The sequence below is a fragment of the Octopus bimaculoides genome, chromosome 5 (genome assembly GCF_001194135.2).
Source record: "Octopus bimaculoides isolate UCB-OBI-ISO-001 chromosome 5, ASM119413v2, whole genome shotgun sequence".
Lineage (NCBI taxonomy): Eukaryota > Metazoa > Mollusca > Cephalopoda > Octopoda > Octopodidae > Octopus > Octopus bimaculoides.
Window position 1 is genome coordinate 33793938 of NC_068985.1, and position 22831 is coordinate 33816768.

The window sequence follows — 22831 nt, forward strand, 5'->3', positions numbered from 1 at the left end:
CACATAGGCAAAACAAGAAGAAAAATAACGAACTAACTATGGCTAGTTTAGTTTGTTATTTTTCTTCTTGTTTTGCCTATGTGAGTTGCGGGTAACTGCTATCTGTTGGAGTTTCAGCATTTTTGGCTGCTATTTCTGAACTTCGGTATGTGGTGAAGCAACCTGTTGCTGATCCATTAATTTTGTTTATAAATGTATAAGAACTTTTAAATAAGTTCCACACCGATAATGGTGCTTACATACCGAAGGGCTTGGTAAAAATTATTAATTATTAATTTATTAATAAATTGATAATCCTTTACCCTTTCAATTATATATATATATATACACACATATGTGTGTATATATGCACATATATATACACATATATACATGCATACATATATACATCATCGTCGTCGTTGGGTTGGACGGTTTGACGTAAAAAACACCTTTTTGAGCGTGGCCATTGCCAGTACCGTGTGACTGGCCCTCGTGCCGGTGGCACGTAAAAGCACCCACTACACTCTCAGAGTGGTTGGCGTTAGGAAGGGCATCCAGCTGTAGAAACACTGCCAGATCAGATTGGAGCCTGGTGCAGCCTTCTGGCTTGCCAGTCCTCAGTCAAATCGTCCAATCCATGCTAGCATGGAAAGCGGACATTAAACAATGATGATGATGATATATATATATATATATATATATATATTAACTTTCATGCCTAATCATATCAGTAGTAGTTCATAACAGTAGTCAACGACTACTGTTAATATTAAACAAGTCATCAGCCTTTTCCAACAGCCAATAGCTTACTCACACACAAGAATAGACCAACTAAGTAAATATGCACTGCAGCAACAGATGGCCTTATGTAGCCTGACATTCTTAATTAAAAGGTGCAACAATTTAGATCTCATAACCATGGCAACCCATCAACTTTTGTTGCATAAACAGGAAAGTACAGAACTTTCTATAGTATTATGTTACTTTCCATGTTGCTTTCTAAAAAAGGATAAATTAGCATAATATCATATATGCATGTTTCCTAATCCATCATTTACAGCTTTCAATGGATGGAGCCATCATTTTATATCTAAACTAATATACCCCCAGAAAGAATCACTAGATTTAGGAAGCTCAGAAAAATAATGGAACATTTTATTTTTATATTTCCTTTGAAATTGTACTGTTGACATCAAAGAATTAAGATTATGATTATGAGGACTATATAACTGGAAGGATATATTTTACCGAGGTAGTGCTTCATGCAAAATATGAGATGAATGCATATGATTCACAAATAAATACAGAATATACATTGCATATTTTGTAATAAAATTTGTCATTTTCAAATTAATCAAATAACTTTCAATCTTTAGCATTTTTTATAAAACAATTCTACCATATTTGTAATAGATTGTAAATGATGAAGGAGAAGTACAACCACCAGGCACTCTTGGTAACTTAGCTATTTGTTGCAAACCAGATAGACCAGTTGGACTATTTAGTAGATATGTTGTAAGTATGATAAAATTATAGAAATATATGTAACTATTCTGCTTCCATACTTTCTCCCACTAAATATTACTTTCAATTTCTTTTACTGCTGTATAAGCTCACTATCTAAAAATCTGTTTTGCATTAATAGGAAAGATGATAATCTTTTCTTTTATCTTTTTCTTGTTTTGATTATTAGACTGCAGCCATGCTGGGACGCCACCTTGAGGAATTTTAGTCAAATAAATTGATTCCAGTACTTTGTTTTTTTAAAGCCTGGTACTTATTCTATTGGTCTCTTTTGCTAAAAATGCTAAGTGCTGGACATGTAAACGCACCAACACCGGTTGCCAAGCAGTGAGGGGGGGGGGGACAAACACAAAGACACGCACACACATATATATATATGATGGGCTTCATTCAGTTTCCATCTACCAAATCCACTCACAATGCTTCAGTCAGCCTGAGGGTATAGCAGAAGGCACTTGTTCAAGGTGCCACGCAATAGGACTGAATCTGGAACCATATTTTTCTCATCACATTATCAATAACACTATCTATGAATTTGCCTGTGCACACTCTTGTCAATGTGTTTAATTTTCCCTGAGTGTTTCTTTAACGAAATTTAGCACTTTAGCATTTAAACCAGCCATATAAGACCCAAATATTCTACCTGTTTTATGTCCAAACTAGCCAAATCCAGCCTCTCGTGCCTACACTGACCCTACAGTGTCATTCTAAAAGTATACAATCCCATAACTGAAATCTCAAACCTATAAGATAAACCATTATTAATTCAAAACAATATGAATAAATAAGCATTACATGAGACAGAGTTATCTGAAAGCTAAATGATTTAGCTTCAATGAATTTTTAAAAATTAGAGAGGGGGGGAGCTGCCAGAATATGAAAGGAGCACAGTAAAGATGTCAACTAACCATAATTAATATAACTTAAATAAAACCTGAAGATATAAGGGTAGTAAATCAATCAAAATATATTAACAAATAGGTGCAGGTATAGCTGTGTGGTAACAAGCTTGCTTCCTAACTATATGGTTCTGGGTTCAGTCCCACTGCATGGCACCTTGGGCAAATGCCTTCTACTATAACCTCAAGCTGATCAAAGCCTTGTGAGTGAATTTCGTAGTCAGAAACTGGAAGAAGCCCATAATGTGTGTGTGTGTGTGTGTGTGTCTTTGTTTGTCCCTTACCATCGCTTGACAACTAATGTTGGTGTGTTTACGTCCCTGTAATTTAGCTGTTCAGCAAAAGAAACTGATAGAATAAGTACCAGGCTTAGCAGAAAAATTAAGTTCTGGGGTCGATTCATTCAACCAAAAATTCTTCAAGGTGGTACCTACCCCAGCATGGCCATAGTCTAATAACTGAAACAAGTAAAAACAAAAAAAAAAAGACGAATAAAAATCCTAATAAAAATTAAACTTTTAATAAAGTTCTGCTTATTAGTATTTGATTTTTATACATTTAAAATTTATAAATTTTGCAACCAACCTATATTTAACCACACCCACATATTTTAACATTCCATTATCTCCCTAGAATCACTCTTCTATAGTAATTATTATTATTTACACAATTTTGTCTTTTCTTCAATTGCCACTATTTCCTATTTCCAGGGCGAGCCAAAATTAACAGAATCTGTTTTCAGGGGTGATTATTATTTGACAGGTGATAAATGCGAAATGGATGAAGATGGCTATATTTGGTTCATAGGCCGAAATGATGATATAATTCTTTCATCTGGGTTAGTGATTCCATTACCTATAGTATATTTTTCTGCTTTTTTTTTTATAAGGTGTGGTATTGTTGTATTTCCCTTGGAAGACTCGCAGAGATAACACGAGTTGTACAATTTAATTATTACATTTATTATTTAATTACATACAAAGAACGCACTCACCCAATGTTCGTTATGAATAAACAAGAATCATGTCCGCCATATCTATCAATGACATTTTACTACCCCAGTCCTTCAGAACAACAACAATGAAACAATGAACTCAAACGAACCACAGTGACACACGGAACGTCAGACGAATAACATATCCAACAGTCCATATAACAGGTATGAAGCTTGCTTCCCATCCACATGGTTCCAGGTTCAGTCCTTCTGTGTAGTACCTTGGGCAAGTGTCTTCTACTATAGCCTCAGGCTGACCAAAGCCTTCTGAGTAGATTTGGTTGATAGAAACTGAAAGACGCCCAAGGCGGCGAGCTGGCAGAGACGTTAGCATGCCGGGCGAAATGCTAAGCGGTATTTCGTCTGCCACTACGTTCTGAGTTCAAATTGCGCCGAGGTCGACTTTGCTTTTCATCCTTTCGGGGTCAATTGAATAATTACCAGTTATGCACTGGGGTCGATATGATCGACTTAATCCGTTTGTCTGTCCTTGTTTGTCCCCTCTGTGTGTAGCCCCTTGTGGGCAGTAAAGAAATAAGAAGCTGAAAGATGCCTGTTGTATATATGTGTGTATATATGTGTGTGTCCCCAACACTGTTTGACAACTGGTGTTGGTGTGTTTAAGTCCCCATAACTTAGCAGTTTGGCAAAAAAGACTGATAGAATAAGTACCAGGCTTAAAAATAAGTACTGGGAGTTGATTCATTTGACTAAAAACCATGCATGCAAAGTGAGCTTCTTATTCAAACAGCTATGCCTGAGAAAATTACTTTATAAATATAGGCATGGCTGTGGTAAGAAGCTTGCTTCCCAACCACATGGTTCCAGGTTCAGTGCCACTACATGGCACCTTGGGCAAATATCTTCCACTACAGCCTCAGGGTGACCAAAACCTTGTGGGTGGATTTGGTAGACGGAAACTGAAAGAAACCGATCACATATATATATGTGGCTCTGTGGTAAGTAGCTTGCTTACCAACCACATGGTTCCAGGTTCAATCCTACTGCGTAGTACCTTGAGCAAGTGTCTTCTACTATAGCCTCGTGCTGACCAAAGTGGATTTGGTAGACGGAAACTGAAAGAAGCCTGTCGTATGTGTGTGTGTGTGTGTGTTTGTCCCCACAACATCACTTGACAATCGATGCTGGTGTGTTTACGTCCCCGTAACTTTGCAGTTTGGCAAAAGAGACTGATAAAATAAGCACTAGGTTTACAAAGAATAAGTCATGGGGTCGATTTGCTCGACTAAAGGTGGTGCCCCAGCATGACTGAAAGAAGTAAAAGAATAAAAGAATATATATATATTTGTCCCCCACCATTTCTTGACAACTGGTGTTGCTTAGTAGTTCAGCAAAAGAAACCAATAGAATAAGTACCAAGATTAAAAAAGGAAAGCAGAGGTTCATTCATTCAACTAAAGTTTCTTTAAGGCAGTGCCCCAGCATGACCACAGTCCAAAGACTGCAACAGGCAAAAGATAAAAAATACTTTAATTGTTCAGTATGCATAACTATAACTAGGTACTATAGAGAAGCAATGGTTCACCAGTGTGAGTAGCAGACTACTGTACGATTCAAGGCATTGGAAAAGACATTAGGTGCCTTATCTAGGATAAGAATATTGTCAGCTCTTTAGTCAGTAGATCAACATCTTACCTAAGAGGTCAGCTTTAATTCTTTGATATCAACCTGCCTGAGACGGGTCCTACTCTTATAATGCAATCTTTCTGTTTTAAAATGATCTCAAATAAAACCTGCCGTTAACATTTCCTGTTATATTCCAAACATCAACTTAATAATGACAAAGTTATTTCACTAAATCTGTCATTATGTATTGAATATTTCAACAGAGATATAGTAGTAAAAGGCTTAAATGTGTTCCTAACAAAGTGCAATAGTAGAACATGAAGATAAGAAACTTAGAATTAATTTTCAAACCTATCTTTTCTCTCATCTTTTTCAGATATCGCATTGGTCCATTTGAAGTTGAAAGTGCTCTTATACAACACCCAGCAGTTTTGGAATCAGCAGTAGTCCGCAGTCCAGACCCCATCAGAGGGGAAGTAAGTCAACATATGTTTTACGTTTTATAAACAAAGACTTCTATTGTACTCAATCTTAGTGTATAAATTGATATATACATAAACCACTATCTTCATACTCCTATGAGGTAGCTATCATAATACTTACTCAGAAAATTCACATCGCTGTGTGATAAAAAATTTGCTTCCCAACCACATGGTTCCAGGTTCAGTCCCATGTGGCACCTTGGATGAAAGGCAAAATCGACCTCGGCGGAATTTGAACTCAGAACATAACCGCAGACGAAATACTGCTAAGTACTTCGCCTGGTGTGCTAACATTTCTGCCAGCTCCCTGCCTTACATCTGTTTCTGTCTCACTATAACCTTTCATCATCTGACACAAGATCACCTCCTCCAATGCCCTCTCCCCTCTCAAAAGATTTTTGTCATGCAGGTGCCACTTAAAAGCATCCGGTCCACAATGTAAAGTGGTTGCCATTTGGAAGGGCATCTAGCTGTAAAAACCTTTCCAAAACTGACCTCACCTGTGCTTGTGCCATGTAAAAAGTACTAAGTCCATTCTGATAGGTGGTTGGTGTTAGGAAGGACATCCAGCTGTAAAAATCCTGCCAAAACAGTCACAGAAATTTGGCGCAGGCTTCTGCCTGGCCGGCTCCTGTCAAACCATCCCATTCATGCCAGCATGGAAGGCAGATGTTAAACAATGATGATGATATCCTGAATTTAAGAATCAAAACATCTTGCTCCCATTTTATTTACATGTACTTCATTTATTTTTAGCTGGTTAGATCTTCTCAGATGAAAAATATACCAGTACTTACTTTCTATTTCTAAATTTGGTACTTATTCTATCAGTCTCTTTTGCTGAACCACTAACTTACAGGAATGTAAACAAACCAACATTGGTTGTCAAGCATTCGAGGGAGAGGAACAAAAATACAGACATTATATATATAGATAGACAGATAGATACTAGTGCTGGTGCCAAATAAAAAGTACTCAGTACACTGTGGAGTGGTTGGCATTAAGGGGCGCATCCATCCATGGAAAACATGCCAGAAGACAATGGAGCCTGGTGCAGCCCCTGGCCTTACCAGCTCTGGTCAAACTGTCCAACCCATGCCAGCAAGGAAAACAGACATTAAATGATGATGATATATACACACACACAGATACAACAGCTTGCACAGTTTCCATCTACCAAATGCATTCACAAAGCTTTGGTCAGCCCAGGGCTGTAGCACAAGACATGTCTAAAGTGTAGCACAGTGGGACTGAATCTGAAACAATATGAATATTTTCAATGTAAATCTTTCCTTGTTTCATGTTTCAACATGCAGTAATGCATTTTGCTGAGAATTAATTTTGTTTCTAATGATTAACATTTTAAATCTATTTTATTATATTTAACAATTTTGAAACAAAAATGTAGATATATTATTGACACTTTTTAACACTTCATATTTTTAATCCCAAGATTATAATGGCATTTGTGGTACTCACACAAAAATACCAGAATAGCAATACTGATGAACTGAAAAAGGAACTTCAGGAACATGTAAAGTCCATTACAGCACCTTACAAATATCCACGCAGAGTAAGTGATGTAAACAACTTCCCTTTTTATCAGTTAACATTATGCAATGTTTTTTTTAAAATAATCGATTACCTTCTAAAACTTAAATTTGAAAGGATCATCTTTTTATTTTTACTCCATTCTCCTTATAACAAAATGTTTTTTTCCTATGTGCCAAGGGACCTCTTAAGAGTGACTACCTACAATTTGACAAGATAAATTGTCTCTCTAGATGAGACACCAATCTATTCTAATACACTAACACGTGTATTATATATAATGGATCTCATAACCTAATGTGTCGTTATTTTCCAGCCCATCTCTCCACTGCAATCTGATAAAGTATTGATTTAACAGCTCTGATACTGTGAACAGCGAGTTATTCCTTCCTTCAGTACTTATTTGAATTTGGTGGACAGGCTATTGTAAGAATTAAGTACCTTTGCTAAAAAAATCACAGCTACAAAATATGAATCACTGACCATCTTCTGCAATATAGTTTTATATTTAAAAACTGACATTACCTAAAAAGGTTTCTGTAGTCATTAATATTAGCACATGCATAAGTGTAGGTGCCTGGAAATGGAACCATCAATCAAAACAGAGACAAGATGACTAAATTAGTATCAAATTTACTGTATCTCATAAATCAAAAAGCACAAATGGGGCTCCTGCACATAAAATATACTCTTGTGTGTGTGTGTATGACAAAATCTGAGTAGAGCTGGATCAGGTAATAAATGTTTATCCTCTGCATCATAGAACACAAGACAGTTAAAGCATAGTGTACCACAAGAAGTACTGACAGTTTACATTAGATTGTTTTGAATAAATCACCTTTTCATTAATAATTTTATTTTCCATTAACTTCATCTAACCTAAACAGTTTTTCATAGTTTCTATACATTTCACCTAACTTAAACAGGTTCATAATTTCCATAATATAAATTTGCTATTCATCATGGTACACCCACCAACCCCCACTTTTTTTTTTCTTTTTTTGTAGATAAAATTTGTCACTGAACTACCAAAGACAATCAGTGGAAAGATTCGGCGTGTTGAGCTGAGGAAACCTGAATGGCAAACTGACTGAAATGAATACTTAGAAATATACTAATACCTTTGCAATTCTCAGCCTCTTAACTATATCAAACATTTACTAATACTGTTATACACCCTTGCAATTTTCAGCCACTTAATGCTATCAAACGTTTAACAAGACAGCTTTGCAAAGATTCATGAACAAACATGTTAGCTGCCAACCTACTTTTAAAATACCGTTTATTCAGTACCTCACATCTAAGCTGCTTCTCCCTTTTACACAATATTTTCAACATAATCTTGAGATCTTAACACTTATTTCATCAACTTCCAAGAGATTAAATCAATCAAAATAGTATTTGGACTGCATGACTAAAGACTAAACTTGAATTGCTTTTTCCAAATGCCAACCTACAATTCAAAATAATGCTTATCTGTACTGTCACTCATATATAGTACAAGAACTTTTCCATGAATCTATGTCATCTTTAACAAACTAACAAATGAAATCTGTGAAATCTGCTTCCATTAATCAGAATTTTGTGCAGTTTCTGCTGCAAAATTCATGTTACCACCTTTAATCTCTCATTCTAGAAAATATATAAAATGATATTAAACCAGATTAAATCTATTTTTTGAAAAATCATTTTGTTTTTATGCTCATTTTTCCATGCTAGAATGGGTTAGACCAATATATTCTTCAGGCATTGTTTTACAGCCAGATGCCCTTCCTATCACTAACCCTTGCTACATTTTCAAGGAAACTTATTTTGCATGTACACACATACACATGACAGACTGCTTTCAGTTTCCATTGACCAAATCCACTTGCAAGGTAGGCAACATAAGCTATGTTTTAGAAATGCTGGAATATTAGAAAAGAATCTAGAGAGAAAGGTATATACACTTTGAATGTAGTGTTAAATATGTGAGACAATAACTAGGCACCAATGGCTGTGTATGATGACAATATCCATTGCTCACTGGTTAGAGCAGCGGGCTTGCAATCATGAGGTAGTGAGTTTGGTTCCCGAACCGGGCTGTGTGTTGTGTTCTTTATTCCGCGTTGCCCCAGTTCACTCAGCTGTAGAAATGAGTTGCAATGTCACTGGTGCCAAGCTGTATAGGCTTTTGCCTTTTCTTTGTATAACATCGCTGGTATGCATGGGTGACTGCTGGTTTTCCATAAACAACCTTGCAGGGTAGCTTTCTAGGTGCAATCCCATGGTCATCCATGACCAAAGGGGGTCTTCATACAATACAAATTGCACATAAATTGCTGGTAGAAAATAGTTATGTAAATGTAGACTAAGGAAAGCTTGTGGGGGAATAGAAAATCTAATTAGGAGAGATGCGAGAGCATTGGATATTACATATGAAGTACTGCTAGATTCAAATGAATTACAATGTATTTAAACAGACTCCACCTAGAAAGCTACCCCTGGAATAATGCATGCTCAGATAGGAAAAAAGTACCAGACCAATAATACTGACAAGTGCATGTATGCACATATAATAGAAAAACATTCCAATAAAACAAAAGTAACATTTTAATATCAATAACAGCAACTGATAACTGAGAGAACATAAAACAGCAAGAATTTTTGCTTCTGGGTATGTTATCTGTTTTTTAATGGAAATATTGGCATTTCAAAATAGATTATCATAACATGGTTTTTAACAAAGATGTTTATTTTTCAGTTATAATATAATTCAGTTCTATATCATCTCAAGTTGATTTTTGGATGTCTAGCTATAAATGAATGGAATAGTGAAATACATATATATATACATAGATCTTAAAAAGAGAAAGGCATTAAGCTCAAAAGTTCTTCCATGTCTCAACTCCTTAGCAACAACTTGCATTGTCACAATTAAATCACATTCAAACATTATTTGATTACATTCATACCAAAGTGAAGAGTAACTTGTGTAGAGTAGAAATAAAATCCAATCCAAAAAGATAAAGTGAGAGTAAGAAAAGAATAATATAAAACGTTTCTATGCATCACATTCCAGCAGTGTTTTACTCAACTTCTGAGGATTAATTGCCAGTGATTTAGTACAATTGTCAGTCTTGTAAATTCCCACCAGTCTATCTGCCAATTCAAACATGTTATTTCGAAGAGAGATTATGATAAACTGGGCATTTTTTGTCCGCTCCTGCAATAAAGATTATTATAAACTTATACTATTTACTTATATATGAAATACTATTATAATTGCATTAATTTAGAACAAAAATTGCAAATAGACACAATTTCCCAAAAAAAAAAAAAAAAAAAAAAAATACTATTCCACAGCTATGTGACAAAGTGAATATAAGAATAATTCTGTAATCATAAATTTTTTAAAATGTTTATAATAAAAGTTATGGACTAGTAAAAACAAACAAATGTAGAAAAGGCATAGGTAGAAACTCCATAAAAAGTACCAAAAATAGATTCCATCACATATCAGGGGAAAAAACTGGAAGCAGTTGATAGCTTCCATTACCTAGGTGACCAAGTCAATAGCACAGGTGGATGCTCTGAGAGCATAGCTGCTAGAATAAGAATAGGCTGGGCAAAGTTCAGAGAGCTCCTACCTCTGCTGGTAACAAAGGGCCTCTCGCTTAGAAAGGCAGACTGTACAATGTCTGAGTGCAAACAGCCATGTTATACAACAGTGAAACATGGGTTGTGACTGCTGAGGACATGCGTAGGTTTGTAAGAAATGAAGCTAGTATGCTCTGCTGGATGTGTAATGTCAGTGTAAGCATCCTGAGAGAAAAGTTGGACATAAGAAGCATCAGATATGGTATGCAAGAGAGACAACTGCACTGATATGGTCAAGCGATGCATATGGATGAGGACAGCTGTGTGATGAAGTTTCACGCACTCTCATGGTGGAGGGAACTTGTGGAAAAGGTAGATCCAGGAAAACATGAGATGAGGTGGTGAAGCACAATCTTCGAATATTGGGTTTCACAGAGGCAATAACAAGCAACCAAGATCTTTGAAGAGATGCCGTGCTTGAGAAGACCTGTCAAACCAAGATCATAGTCATGGCCGATGCCAGTGTCACATAGCTAGCCCGTTAAAAGCACCCTTCAATCGTTGGGTGATATGCTGTGCTTGTGAAGACTTATCGAACAAGTGAAATTGTAATCATGACCGATGCCAGTGCTGTGTCACTGGCACATAAAGATCACCGTTCATATGTTGGGCCTCATGGAGGCAGTGACGTCAAGGCAAGTGAGATCGTAGTCGTGGCCAATGCCAGTGTCACATAACTGGCCCGTTAAAAGCACCCTTCAATTGTTGGGCAATATGCTGTGCTTGAGAAGACCTGTTGAACCAAGAGAAATTGTAGTCGTGGCCAATGTCAATGCTGTCTAACTGGCACCCGTACCACTGGTACATAAAGCGCACCATTCATGTGTTGGGCCTCATGGAGGCAGTGATGTCAAGGCAAGTGAGATTGTAGTCGTGGTCAAAGCCAGTGTCACATAATTGGCCCATTAAAAGCATTCTTCAATTGTTGGGCAATATGCAGAGCTTGAGAAGACTTGCTGAACCGAGTGAAATCATAGTTATGGCTGATGCCAGTGCTGTCTGACTGGCACCCATGCTGGTGGTACGTAAAGAGCACCATTCAAGCATTGGGCCTCATAGAAGCAGTGACAGGTGACCAAGATCCTTGGCAATATACCGTGTTTGTGTTGACATGCCAAGCCAAGTGAGACCGTAGTTGTGGCCAATGCCGATGTGTCAGGTCAATGGCACCTGTGCTGGTGGTGCATAAAAAGCATCCACTACACTCTCGGAGTGTTTAATATTAGGAAGGTCATCCAGCCGTAGAAACCTTGCCAAATCACATTGGAACTTGGTGCAGCCCCCTGGCTTACTAGTTTTCAGTCAAACCGTTCAACCCATGCCAACATGGAAAGCGGATGTTAAACGATGATGATGATGAAATGAGAAATCAAAACATTTGAATTTTTTTTTCTTTTCTGGTGTTGTCTATTCAGAATAAAGAAAAAGTATATTTTTTTAATAGTTTATAATAAAATAACTAAAATAGATAAAACAATAGCTGTTTTTCCATTTTTAAATATTTGAATACTATGTTCAGCCAGCTGACATTGAATTATTCATTCTCATACATCCACTCTTACAATTCTGCTTTATGCTAGCAATAAATTTTCGTAGTTTCTTCAACATATGAAGGATAAAAATCATCAAAAGGCATTTTTTTTTTATCTTACCTTAATATAGTTAGCAACAATGGAGACATTTTTGAAATCCAAAGCAGCATCAATCTCATCCATGACATAAAGAGGTGTTGGCTTGAAGTGATGCAAAGCAAATACCAAAGCTAAAGAACTAAGTGTTTTCTCTCCACCAGACAGGTTGGATATATTCTTCCAAGATTTCTTTGGTGGACGAACACTGGAATTAAAAAATAATTATTTTGTTAATTAAACAAAATTATGAATTACATTTAGTAATGTTGCTTAATGAGAAAAGGATTAATTTGTATCAAATTAGACTTAAAACCATTCGCAAAAATAATTTACTTCAAACAAAATACAAAGCTAACGTTTATTGAAAAACTGTAAGCTAATCCCTTTCATAACTTAAGCATATCAGAAGAAATACATTTTTGTATGAATTTGTATTAATTGAAAAATACAAACTAAAAAATATTTTCATAGTAATATAGCAGAGAGATAACTGCATGAATCAACACATTACTTTTATGCTGCTAAACAACCACATCGAGGTCACATAAGACATGCTTTTACAGAATAGCAAATAAACTCCTTTGTATGAGCAATAATGCTTTATTTACAGTCAGTGTGCACATGTCAAGAAGCTTGTGATATGCAATATTAAATTTCAAAGCATTAGAACAAACTTACTCTGTACAAGTGTAATACATGGTGAATAAAGGCAGAAAAAACTTCCGAGTAAGAATTTCAGATAGAAATAATTACCTGAAGACAATACCCTCAGAAAAGGGATCGAGAGAATCAACAAGTTCTAATTCAGCATCTCCTCCAAGTGTGATCATTTGATACATCTCCTTGAGTCTGTTAGTAATTGTACTGAAGCCTGTCATGAACTCATCCAGGCGCTGTTTCCTTAAATCTTCAAACATTTGCTTCTGTTGGTCACGGCAATCAGTAATTCGATCCATCTCTGCAACTCTTTCCAAATAAACAGCTTCCTGTATAAAACACCAAGAAAAGAAATTTCAAAAATATTTTCAACCAACCACATCATAGCAGAGTTGGTCAGGCAGATCTTAGAAAGCACACACACACACACACACACACACACACACACACACACACACACACACACACACACACACACACACACACACACACAACAGGCTTCTTGCAGGCAACCAAATTCAGTCACATGGTTTTGGTTGGCCTGAAGACACTTGCTGAAGATACCACATAGTATCTGAAACTATATGACTGGGAAGAAAACATCTTAACCCCATCTGCATATTTTATTCATATATATGCTTAAATAGTTCTATTTCTCCACCCTCTGCCTTCCTTTCTCTCACAACTTCTTCACTCTAATACCCTTTCATCCCTCCCATTCTAGCCCACCCTCATGATCTCTTCCTTCTTCCTTTCAGTGACTCTCTCCAGATTCTCACCACCCTCATCTTTCTCTCTTTCAAATTTCCTTCCCATATATAACAAGGAGTACTACTACCACTACTACTGTCCCTCTCTCACTAATCCCTATTCCTGTCCCTTGCTCTTTCATACTCCTTCCTTCAATAGTATTTATTTAATTACTTCCTCCATTATGACCTAGTCACAACAATAAATTTATTCCTCTTATTGTACTTTAGCCCAAAATCCTTTCTCTCTCAAGTTCTTTCAGTGATGGAAACTCTTTAAGCATTTTAGTCTTGCAAGTTACAAAACAACCTCACTGATACTTATGCCATGAAATAGCACCCAGTATACTCTGTGAAGTGGTTGGTGTTAGGAAAGGCATCTAGCAGTAGAAGCTATACCAAAACTGATATTGGATCATGACATGGTCCTCAAACCATCAAACCCATGCCAGTATGGAAAGCAGACGTAAGATGATGTGCAAGTTCAGTCTCATTACGTGATACCTTGGGCAAGTGTCTGTCCAACCTGTGCCAGCACGGAAAAGAGACATAAAAGGATGATGATGATATATAAATCATTGTCATCATTTAATATCCATGTTCCATGATGGCATTTACAGGATGGCTTTACAGGATCTGATGGATGCAAAAACTGTATTATGCTCCAGTGTCTACTTTGGCATGGTTTCTACAACAGGATACCCTTGCTAATACCAACCACCTTACAGTGTACTTTTCTCATGCCACCAGCACTCGTGAAGTTACCATACAGCTTGCAAACCTACAAAACACAAGGGAAGGGTCTTTATGCTAGCAAGATGAGAGGAGGTGGGGCAGAGCAGGCTCTTGTAGGGGTAACTCACATTTAAGAGACTGAGAAATGGAACAATAGTAACTGCAAAGACTTATATGAAAAGCAGACTATAATTGATGCTGATGCCATGTTAAAAGTACCCAGCACACTCTGTAAAGTGGTGGCATTAGGGAAGGTATCCAGCAGCAGAAACCATGCAAAAGCAGACAATGAAGCCTGTTGCAGACCCCGGCCTTACCAGCTCCAGTCAAATCGTCCAACCCATGCCAGCATGGAAAGCAAACAAGTGAAGATTTTTTATATATATATATATATATATATATATAACCATTTATCAGGCAAGACAAGAAACACTACAACCTGTTTATGAAGACAGTGAGGACAATATGAGATACTGAGTTTCTGCACACTTCTCACTAATAGTAGATTCTAACTTGATTCTTATATACTAGAATTTGTAAACTTTCTATTTATAAATCAATCCCCAATATTTGACTGGTATTTTATTTTATCAACTGTAGAGGGATAAAAAGTAAAGTTGAACTCTGCAGGATTTCAACTCTGAGCATAAAGAAATGCCACAAGTCATTTTCTTTGATGCTGCAACAATTCTATCAATCCTACATCCTTTACTTTGTAACAACGACAAATTATTTTTGTTGCTTTTTAAAAAAGACTAAAACAAATTCCTTTCATAACAAAATCATATTCAAAACCTTGCACTACTTATAACTCTTTACCTTCTCTTTGTATTCATTAATGGCTGTCAAGTTAGGCTTCATCTTGCTCAGTTTTTCTTCAAACACAGTAATCTCATATTTAAGTTCTTCAACATTTGTCCTAGCCAATTCTTCAGCATCATTAGTTTCCAGAGGTGGAGGTTCTTTGTTTCCAATAGCATGAAGGGCTAACTGAGAAAGCTAAAAATACAGAAGCATTTTTCATTCAGATAATCACAATTGTTGTCAGTAAATAGATTTCTGGAAAAAAAGGTTACATAGATTTTTTAAAAGTAGGCATATGGTGTAGTGGTTAAGAGTGCAGGCTACTAACCCCAAGATTCCGAGTTCGATTCCAGGCAGTGACCTGAATAATAATAATAATATCGAAAAATACCTTAGGAATGAGAACCTAGGTTCGAAATTTCCCCAAGACACCTGATGAAGGCCGGAGGGTATATCAGCCAAAACATTGTGTTAACAACAAACAAGATGAGAACAAATATCCGTCAAATGTAAATAATGTAAAAAATCTATAATAGGGTTATGTAAATTAAAATACACTGGTCTTCAAAGCACTACTTTAATATATTGGTTTCAAATTTTGGTACAAAGTCAGAATTTCCAAGGAGAAAGGAAGTCAATTACATTGACTTCAATGGTATTATTTTATCAACCCCAAAGCTAAAAATCAAAGTCAACCTCAGTGAAATTTGAACTCAAAATATAAAGACAGGCAAAATACTGCTAAGCATTTTGCCCAGCAAGCTAATGATTCTGCCAGCTCAATGCCTTTGATATATCTAATATATCAATAAATAATAAAAGTAATCGCCTTTTTTATGAACCAGTCTAAATTTATGATTATTTTAGAACTGAAACACTTAGGAGTAATAAAAAGCAATAAAAAGGGTTAATACAAATACAAAACATTTAAAAATTAAAATGGAATCACTCTAAATGTTCCACCTAAACTGCTGAACAGAAATCCTTCACTTCCTATATCAATCAAAATTGTATCATTTCCTGCTTCATCATATCATTTTTTACTTATAAGTCTATAACAATTAACTATTGCTAGAGATAAGGTTTTCATACCTGTTTCTTCCAGTGTTTCATTTTTACTTGATTAGTTTTCACAACATCTTGATATTTTTCTAGTTTGTGCTGTAGGTCAATATTCTCTTTTGACAGGGCTGTTTCCTCCTTCTCAATTTCACCCAGTTTCTCTTTAAGATCAGATAAGATTTTTTCATGGTTTTCAATTTTCTCCTGCAAATCACAGCAGATAAAATAATTGTAAATCATCATCCTCATCATCATTGTCGTCATCGTTTAATGTCTGCCTTCCGTGCTAGCATGGGTGGGACAAGTAAGTAAACAAAATATCCAGTTCTTTTCTCAAATACTTTTTTTTTAACACTGCTAAGTTACAGAAACAGAGTTTCTTTTTAGATGGTGTTAATGTAAAGAGAGACAGTCACATACAAACACACACACACATCCCTATGCATATATATGCATATATCAATACAGAAATGCATGCACGCACACACACACACACATACATATATTTATTTATACACACACACACATCTACAGCAGTTTCTGTCTACCAATTTCACTCACAAGGTAATGGTTGGACAGAGGCTGTAGAAAGGAAACAGCTGGAAGAAATTTCTTCACAGGGGACATCAAACCAAGAAGTCCTGATTGCAGGTGGATACAATTTCTTCAGCACAAAATATCTCTACTAGAAACATAGCATAATGTTCCTTATGGGAAATGAACTATCAAATTTTTGGGGTAGTACACTAACCTTCAACCAACTTTCTATTCTTATAAGGTAGGATTATATATATTATTACACATAATATATATATAATTAGAGATCTTTCTTCCTATAAATTTGAAGTCAATAATAGCAAGCTATCAAGTCTGCCTAGCTGAAAATAATAACTATTTCTTGATTAAATGGTTAACATGAAAATTGGTTACTAGCTTTTAGATGAGCCTCAGCAAAGTCTACGAGATTTAGCATTTAAAAAAATTTAAATCCCCTTGAGATGAAAATTAAAAAAATAAATAAAACAAAAATATATAACGGCTGAATTATCAGGTAAGCTATTACCTATAAGATAGGACTTAGAAATCAACCAATGAAGCTAAAAACAATTGCTATTTCCACTTCAATCGAGTATTAAAAAGATCTTCATGCACTAATACATTTTTCCTCAAAATTTCATCCAAATAGTCAGGTTTGTATTCAGCTCAGAAAAACTTGATAAATTATATAAAACTTCATAAGAAAAACAGAAAGTGAAATTTAATTCGTGTTTTGTCATGATTTTTGACTGTTCTGGTATGTGCAAAACCCTATAATTTTCATATATATATATATATGTATATATATATACACATATATGATCTTGAAGACATCATCATCAGTTTAATGTCCATTTTGCCATGTTTGCATGGATCAGACAGATTTTGCCGAGTTCTAGAATCAGATGCCCTTCCCACTGCCAATCTTTACCTGATTCCATGTTTTCATAGAAGACTGAAAAATGAGGAACACCACTTATACGATGGTGACATCTGCTTATAACTATTGCATGTCAAGACAAGGAGACACAAACACACACATATACATCCATGCACATATGCATGCATGCACACACACTCACACACATTGGGATTCTTTCAGTTTCTGTCTACCAAATCTATCCACAAGGCTATGGTCAGCCCATGGCTAACTCAAAACTTGAATAAATAAAAAACGAAGTTAAGAGTAAAGAATGAAGGTTGAAGTTAGTTGATTAAGTTTATCCAGATCATACCTTTACTTCTGAATGAGATGACAAGACTTCTTTAGCTTTCTCTTCCAAATCTTTAAACTCCTTTTTAAGAGCTTCAAGTTTCTTTGCCATTTCTTCTTTTTCTTTCTCCAAAGATTCTAATTTTTCTTGGGATTTCTTCAAATTTCTAAACAAATGATTTCATGTTAATTCATTTACAAAGCATTAAAAAACAATATTCTCAAAGCCAATTATTTTTAAATTCCTTATTTGTTTTGTCTGTTTTTCCACATTAGTATGGGTTGGATTATCATGAATCCTCACCTAATTTTCAACAAATGGATTTATTTTATTCTACTTATCTTCAAAAGTGCAGTTACAAGAAAATTTGTTACCAGAGAACATCAACAAATATCAGTCTTTTGCATGCAAGAATGTGGAATGTAACTACATATACAGACAAGCACACACACGACAGGCTCCCATACAGTTTCTGCCAACCAATTTCATTCACAAGGAATTGGTTGACTTGAGGCTAAAGACATATACACAAAGTGCCACACAAAGAAAGAGAACTCAAGACCACATAGTAAGAAAGCAAACTATATAACCAGAGAGCCATGCCAATATTATTGCACTCCAATGCAATAAAATTGGTCAGGTTTCCTACAAATCATCATCGTCTAACATCCACTTTTCCATGCTTGAATGAGTCAGGTGGAATTTGTTGAGGCCAACTTTCTATAATCACATGCTTTTCCTGTCACCACCCCTATTTCCAAACAAGGGTATATTTCCCCATGACCATGGAAACTAGAAACAAACAACACTGCTTGTATGACAGTGATACTTGCTTACACACACACACATATATATATGATGGGTTTCTTTCAGTTTTTGTCCACTAAATCCATTCCCAGAGCTTTGGTTGGTCCAGCAATATAGTGGGAAAACATTTTCCCAAGGTGCTTTGTAATGTGACTGAACTCGAGACATGGTTTAGAAGCAGGCTTCTCATCCACACACCTATGCCTAAATGTAAAGTATTATTATCTGGAAGCATTAAGGACTAAATTGAATTTGGAAAGAATATGCTCGAAGAATGGAAAGCTGAAAAAAAAAAACCCACTTGCTTCTATAGATTTATTTTACTAAAAGTACAGTAAAAATCATGTTTTCCAAATATTTGAGCCTTAATTAGTTAAATAACATCTAAATTCTTATTTGAAAGCCTTTTATTCAAATAATTTTTTTTTATATTTATTAATTTTTTACTTTCAAATTATCAAACTATACTGTTTAAACATTTTAGAGTTCACATTTGTCTACAGGTAATGCATTTCTGTACCTTGTACATCATCAGTATAGAGTAACAGAACAATAGTCAATTAATTATGATCATAAATTAAGACAATTACAGGAATACACTGATTGAAAATTAATATAACTATCATTGAACAAGATATACCAAAAAGGCTATAGATATAGGACAAATATAAAATATGTATAGAAATGTAACATTTTGAGTCACTTGCTTTTAATGATAAAGAAGAAAAGAATTTTCATTTGCTTTCATCCCATACATGAAAACTAGATGGAGTATTAATTAAACATTTTAAATATGAATTTGTGATGAAACAAACCTCTTGGAAGTAGTGACTCCTACAGTAGTTTTAGTGATCTGACCAGTCACCTGATCAATATTGTTTGAGATGGCATCAACTCTAGCTTGGACAGCTTTTAATTTGTTTCCACCAATGTCCATAATTTCTTTATGTAGCCTACAACAGAAATATTACTGAATTATCTGAAAATATTAACCTGTGAAATAAGCAGCTTGAAACTATTGATAAAGTAAGAATAAAGGAATAAAATTATGAAAGAATTAGTGCAAATGGAAATGAAGTGTTAGCTGAAACCATTGCAAAATCCATTCATTTTACCTAATAGTTAACCCTCCCCATTTTCACTGTTCCCCTATCTTCATTGACAGATCTATCTATTCATTGAATAGATATAAGTGGTTGAGTATTCCACAAACACTTGTAATTTTAGTGTATTCATCCAGGAGATTCAGCATAGCAGTGTGATAAGGCTGGTTCTTTGAACTAAACATAGTCCATCTGACAGGCTTCTACACAGTTTGTGTCTATTTGATTTTATTTACAGAACTCGTGTCAAACTAAGACTATGATAAAAAAAACTTACTCAAGACACAGCATAATAGGATCAAACCCAGAACCTCACGACTGAAAATTGCACTTTTTCACTAGCCAATCATCCTTCAATAAGCAAATGATAAAGAAATAGTAAATAGATGAGAAAGCCAGCTTTAACCCTTTGGCATTCAGATTTAACATTATTATCGAATGTAAGGCTGGTTCAAACATGAAATAGTAGAATACTGGGCCAAGTATGGCTGGTTTAAATGCTAAAGGGTTAATATAACAATTGAAAACAGATTCAATGGCTGGAAATTAATTCATAAAAATGAATAGTGACAATGAAGACATTTCTCACCTTTGAACTTCCTTTTCAACTTTGGAGACAACTTTAGCATCTTTTTCATAAACTATAAGTGAAAATATGAAAAATTATGGATAAAAATACTAAATAATTATAATCAATAAAAAAAATCTGAGCGTAGCCTTAATAAAGCAACTTAATAGCAAAGAACAATCAATACAACAATAAACATGAAAAACAGAGTTAATAACTATTTTCATGGCATTCAGTTTTGTAGGAGAGGAATGAAAAATAGAACTTGGTGAAATTAAACCAGAAATTAGAACATAATATTTTTGGACTACTGCTCCCTCAACTCTGACAATATTCCACTCTATATAAATTTTTTTGAGGCAGGACACTGCCAATTTTCTCAGGACAGAGATATCAATAATTTAGTGGAATTTAAAGTATTATACATACTTATTTTATCAGCTTCAAAAAAGTGAACTACAAACATCTATCCTAGTGAAATATGAACACAATCTAAGACAAAACAAAATACATTTATTTCCATCAACATGCAACTATCATACCAAATTGTTCAACTGAAGGAGAAGTGACATGAAAAAAAATTAAATAAAGAGCCATCACATATCACAATGTACAAAAAATAAAACTTACTGCTTTTCAATTTTTCAACTTTTTTCTGCAAATTATCCACTTCAACTTTATCAGGAGCTGCAGATTTTACTTTTTCTTTTTGTACCACAATCTGTTGAGTCAGTGTTATCTCTTGCTCTGATAACGCCTGAAAAGCAATAACACAGTCATTTTACGAAGAGGAGAAAATGTAATAAAGTACAGAATTTAATTTTGTTAGTCTGAGTCTACCTGAAATTTTTTGTTTGTAGTGCCTAACTCTCAACAATAAACTATTCATATCTAAATGAGAATATTAAAACAAAACTTGTTACCATGTTCATGGTAACACACAGCTTCACTAGATAAACATTTTACATTATTAAACACTTTTCAGTGTGAAGTTCTTTTCTCCAAATTTTTGGGAAATTTTACTCCACATCATAACTGACACATTTCTGTAACTTTTGCTTAAAAAAATGGATATCACCTTTACATTCATTAGTAGCGAATCTGAATTTGAAGGACTTGCAAAAGAAGAAGTGTAAGATTTAAATGTGAAATGCAACAAGTATGATCAAGTTCTTGAGGGAGAATCAGCTATATCAATTTCCAATGGTGATAACAGTGACTCCCACAACAACAGCTCTGACAATGATAAAAGTGATGAGTTTATACCAGTAAGAAATGGAGTGAAACTTTAAAATACATTTCTCTTCAAAATTTTACAGAACTGAATGGACCTAAATGCAGTCTTTCCAATATATTGAAGTTGTGTCAGTATTTCCATATACAAGACACTAGCAGTACTGCAGTAAATTGAGATAAATATTTAAAATAAAATTCTTCCTGACAAAGAACAAATGCTATGGTCGACCAGAAAAAAAAAGGTTGTCTATTAATCAAAATACGGTGGATTAAAAAAGGCTGAATGCATTTTCAACAACATATGCCAGAAAAAACTCACAAAATGGATAATCAAAGTCTGGAACACTTTTAAGTGAGTACTGGATATTGCAGTGATTTTAATTTTTTTATGTGGAAGAAAGATAATAGTGTAAGTCAACATGGCCTAGAGTACAACATGGTCTGGGTGTTAAAAGTTTTTTGTTATGTATGTTATATCAGAAAAATAATGTACGATTATAAATGGGTTTTATTGAACCCGCAAAAAATGTTTTCTTTTGTCAAATAGATCTATAGAGAATAAATGTCATTAATAGACATTGATATTCTTAGGGAGTTTATTACATGAATGGTAGAAAATATGCCACCTTTGTAAAAAGATTTTTAAGGTTTATTATTATAAACTTTTGTTCAAAAATTGTTTCCATTACAAATTTTTAAATGTTCTTGGAAATAAATTTCATAATAAAACTCTAAGAAAGAGAGCCTGCCTTATGTCGACCCAATAGAGGGACCAGCTATCCGAGTTGATAGTACCAGGGTAGATAAAGCAATTAAGAGTATGAAGACCGGGAAAGCCCCCGGCCCATCAGGAATCACTGCAGAGATGCTCAAAATATCTGGCAGTGTTGGCTATAGCCTAGTCACCCGTATTACGAACCAGGTGATACACGAAGGAGTCATACCCTATGACTGGTGTAGCAGCATCATAGTCAACTGCTACAAAGGTAAAGGGGACGCTTTAGATACAAATAATTACAGAGGCATCAAGCTGTTAGATCAGGTTATGAAAGTTACAGAGAGGGTCATAG

At 35.0% G+C, this 22831-nt stretch overlaps 2 protein-coding genes across 3 annotated transcripts in view; one reads left to right on the top strand and one right to left on the bottom strand.

The window, feature by feature from the left end:
* Positions 1-8707, top strand: part of LOC106869167 (acyl-coenzyme A synthetase ACSM3, mitochondrial) — a 38528-nt gene extending 29821 nt beyond the window's left edge. For both annotated transcript variants that reach the window (XM_014914782.2, XM_014914783.2), the window contains exons 12-16: positions 1396-1497; positions 3116-3243; positions 5363-5462; positions 6922-7041; positions 8027-8707. In XM_014914782.2, coding sequence (XP_014770268.1) covers positions 1396-1497; positions 3116-3243; positions 5363-5462; positions 6922-7041; positions 8027-8113 — 537 coding nt within the window. In that variant the 3' untranslated portion in view covers positions 8114-8707. The remainder of the gene's footprint in view (positions 1-1395; positions 1498-3115; positions 3244-5362; positions 5463-6921; positions 7042-8026) is intronic.
* Positions 8708-9593: 886 nt separating this feature from the next.
* The window catches only part of LOC106869168 (structural maintenance of chromosomes protein 4), a 45128-nt gene continuing 31890 nt past the window's right edge, over positions 9594-22831 (bottom strand). The window contains exons 19-27 of the mRNA XM_014914784.2: positions 21156-21282; positions 20547-20598; positions 19670-19807; positions 18069-18213; positions 16327-16500; positions 15250-15429; positions 13043-13275; positions 12311-12494; positions 9594-10224 (exon numbers count right to left, since the gene is read on the bottom strand). Coding sequence (XP_014770270.1) covers positions 10063-10224; positions 12311-12494; positions 13043-13275; positions 15250-15429; positions 16327-16500; positions 18069-18213; positions 19670-19807; positions 20547-20598; positions 21156-21282 — 1395 coding nt within the window. The 3' untranslated portion in view covers positions 9594-10062. The remainder of the gene's footprint in view (positions 10225-12310; positions 12495-13042; positions 13276-15249; positions 15430-16326; positions 16501-18068; positions 18214-19669; positions 19808-20546; positions 20599-21155; positions 21283-22831) is intronic.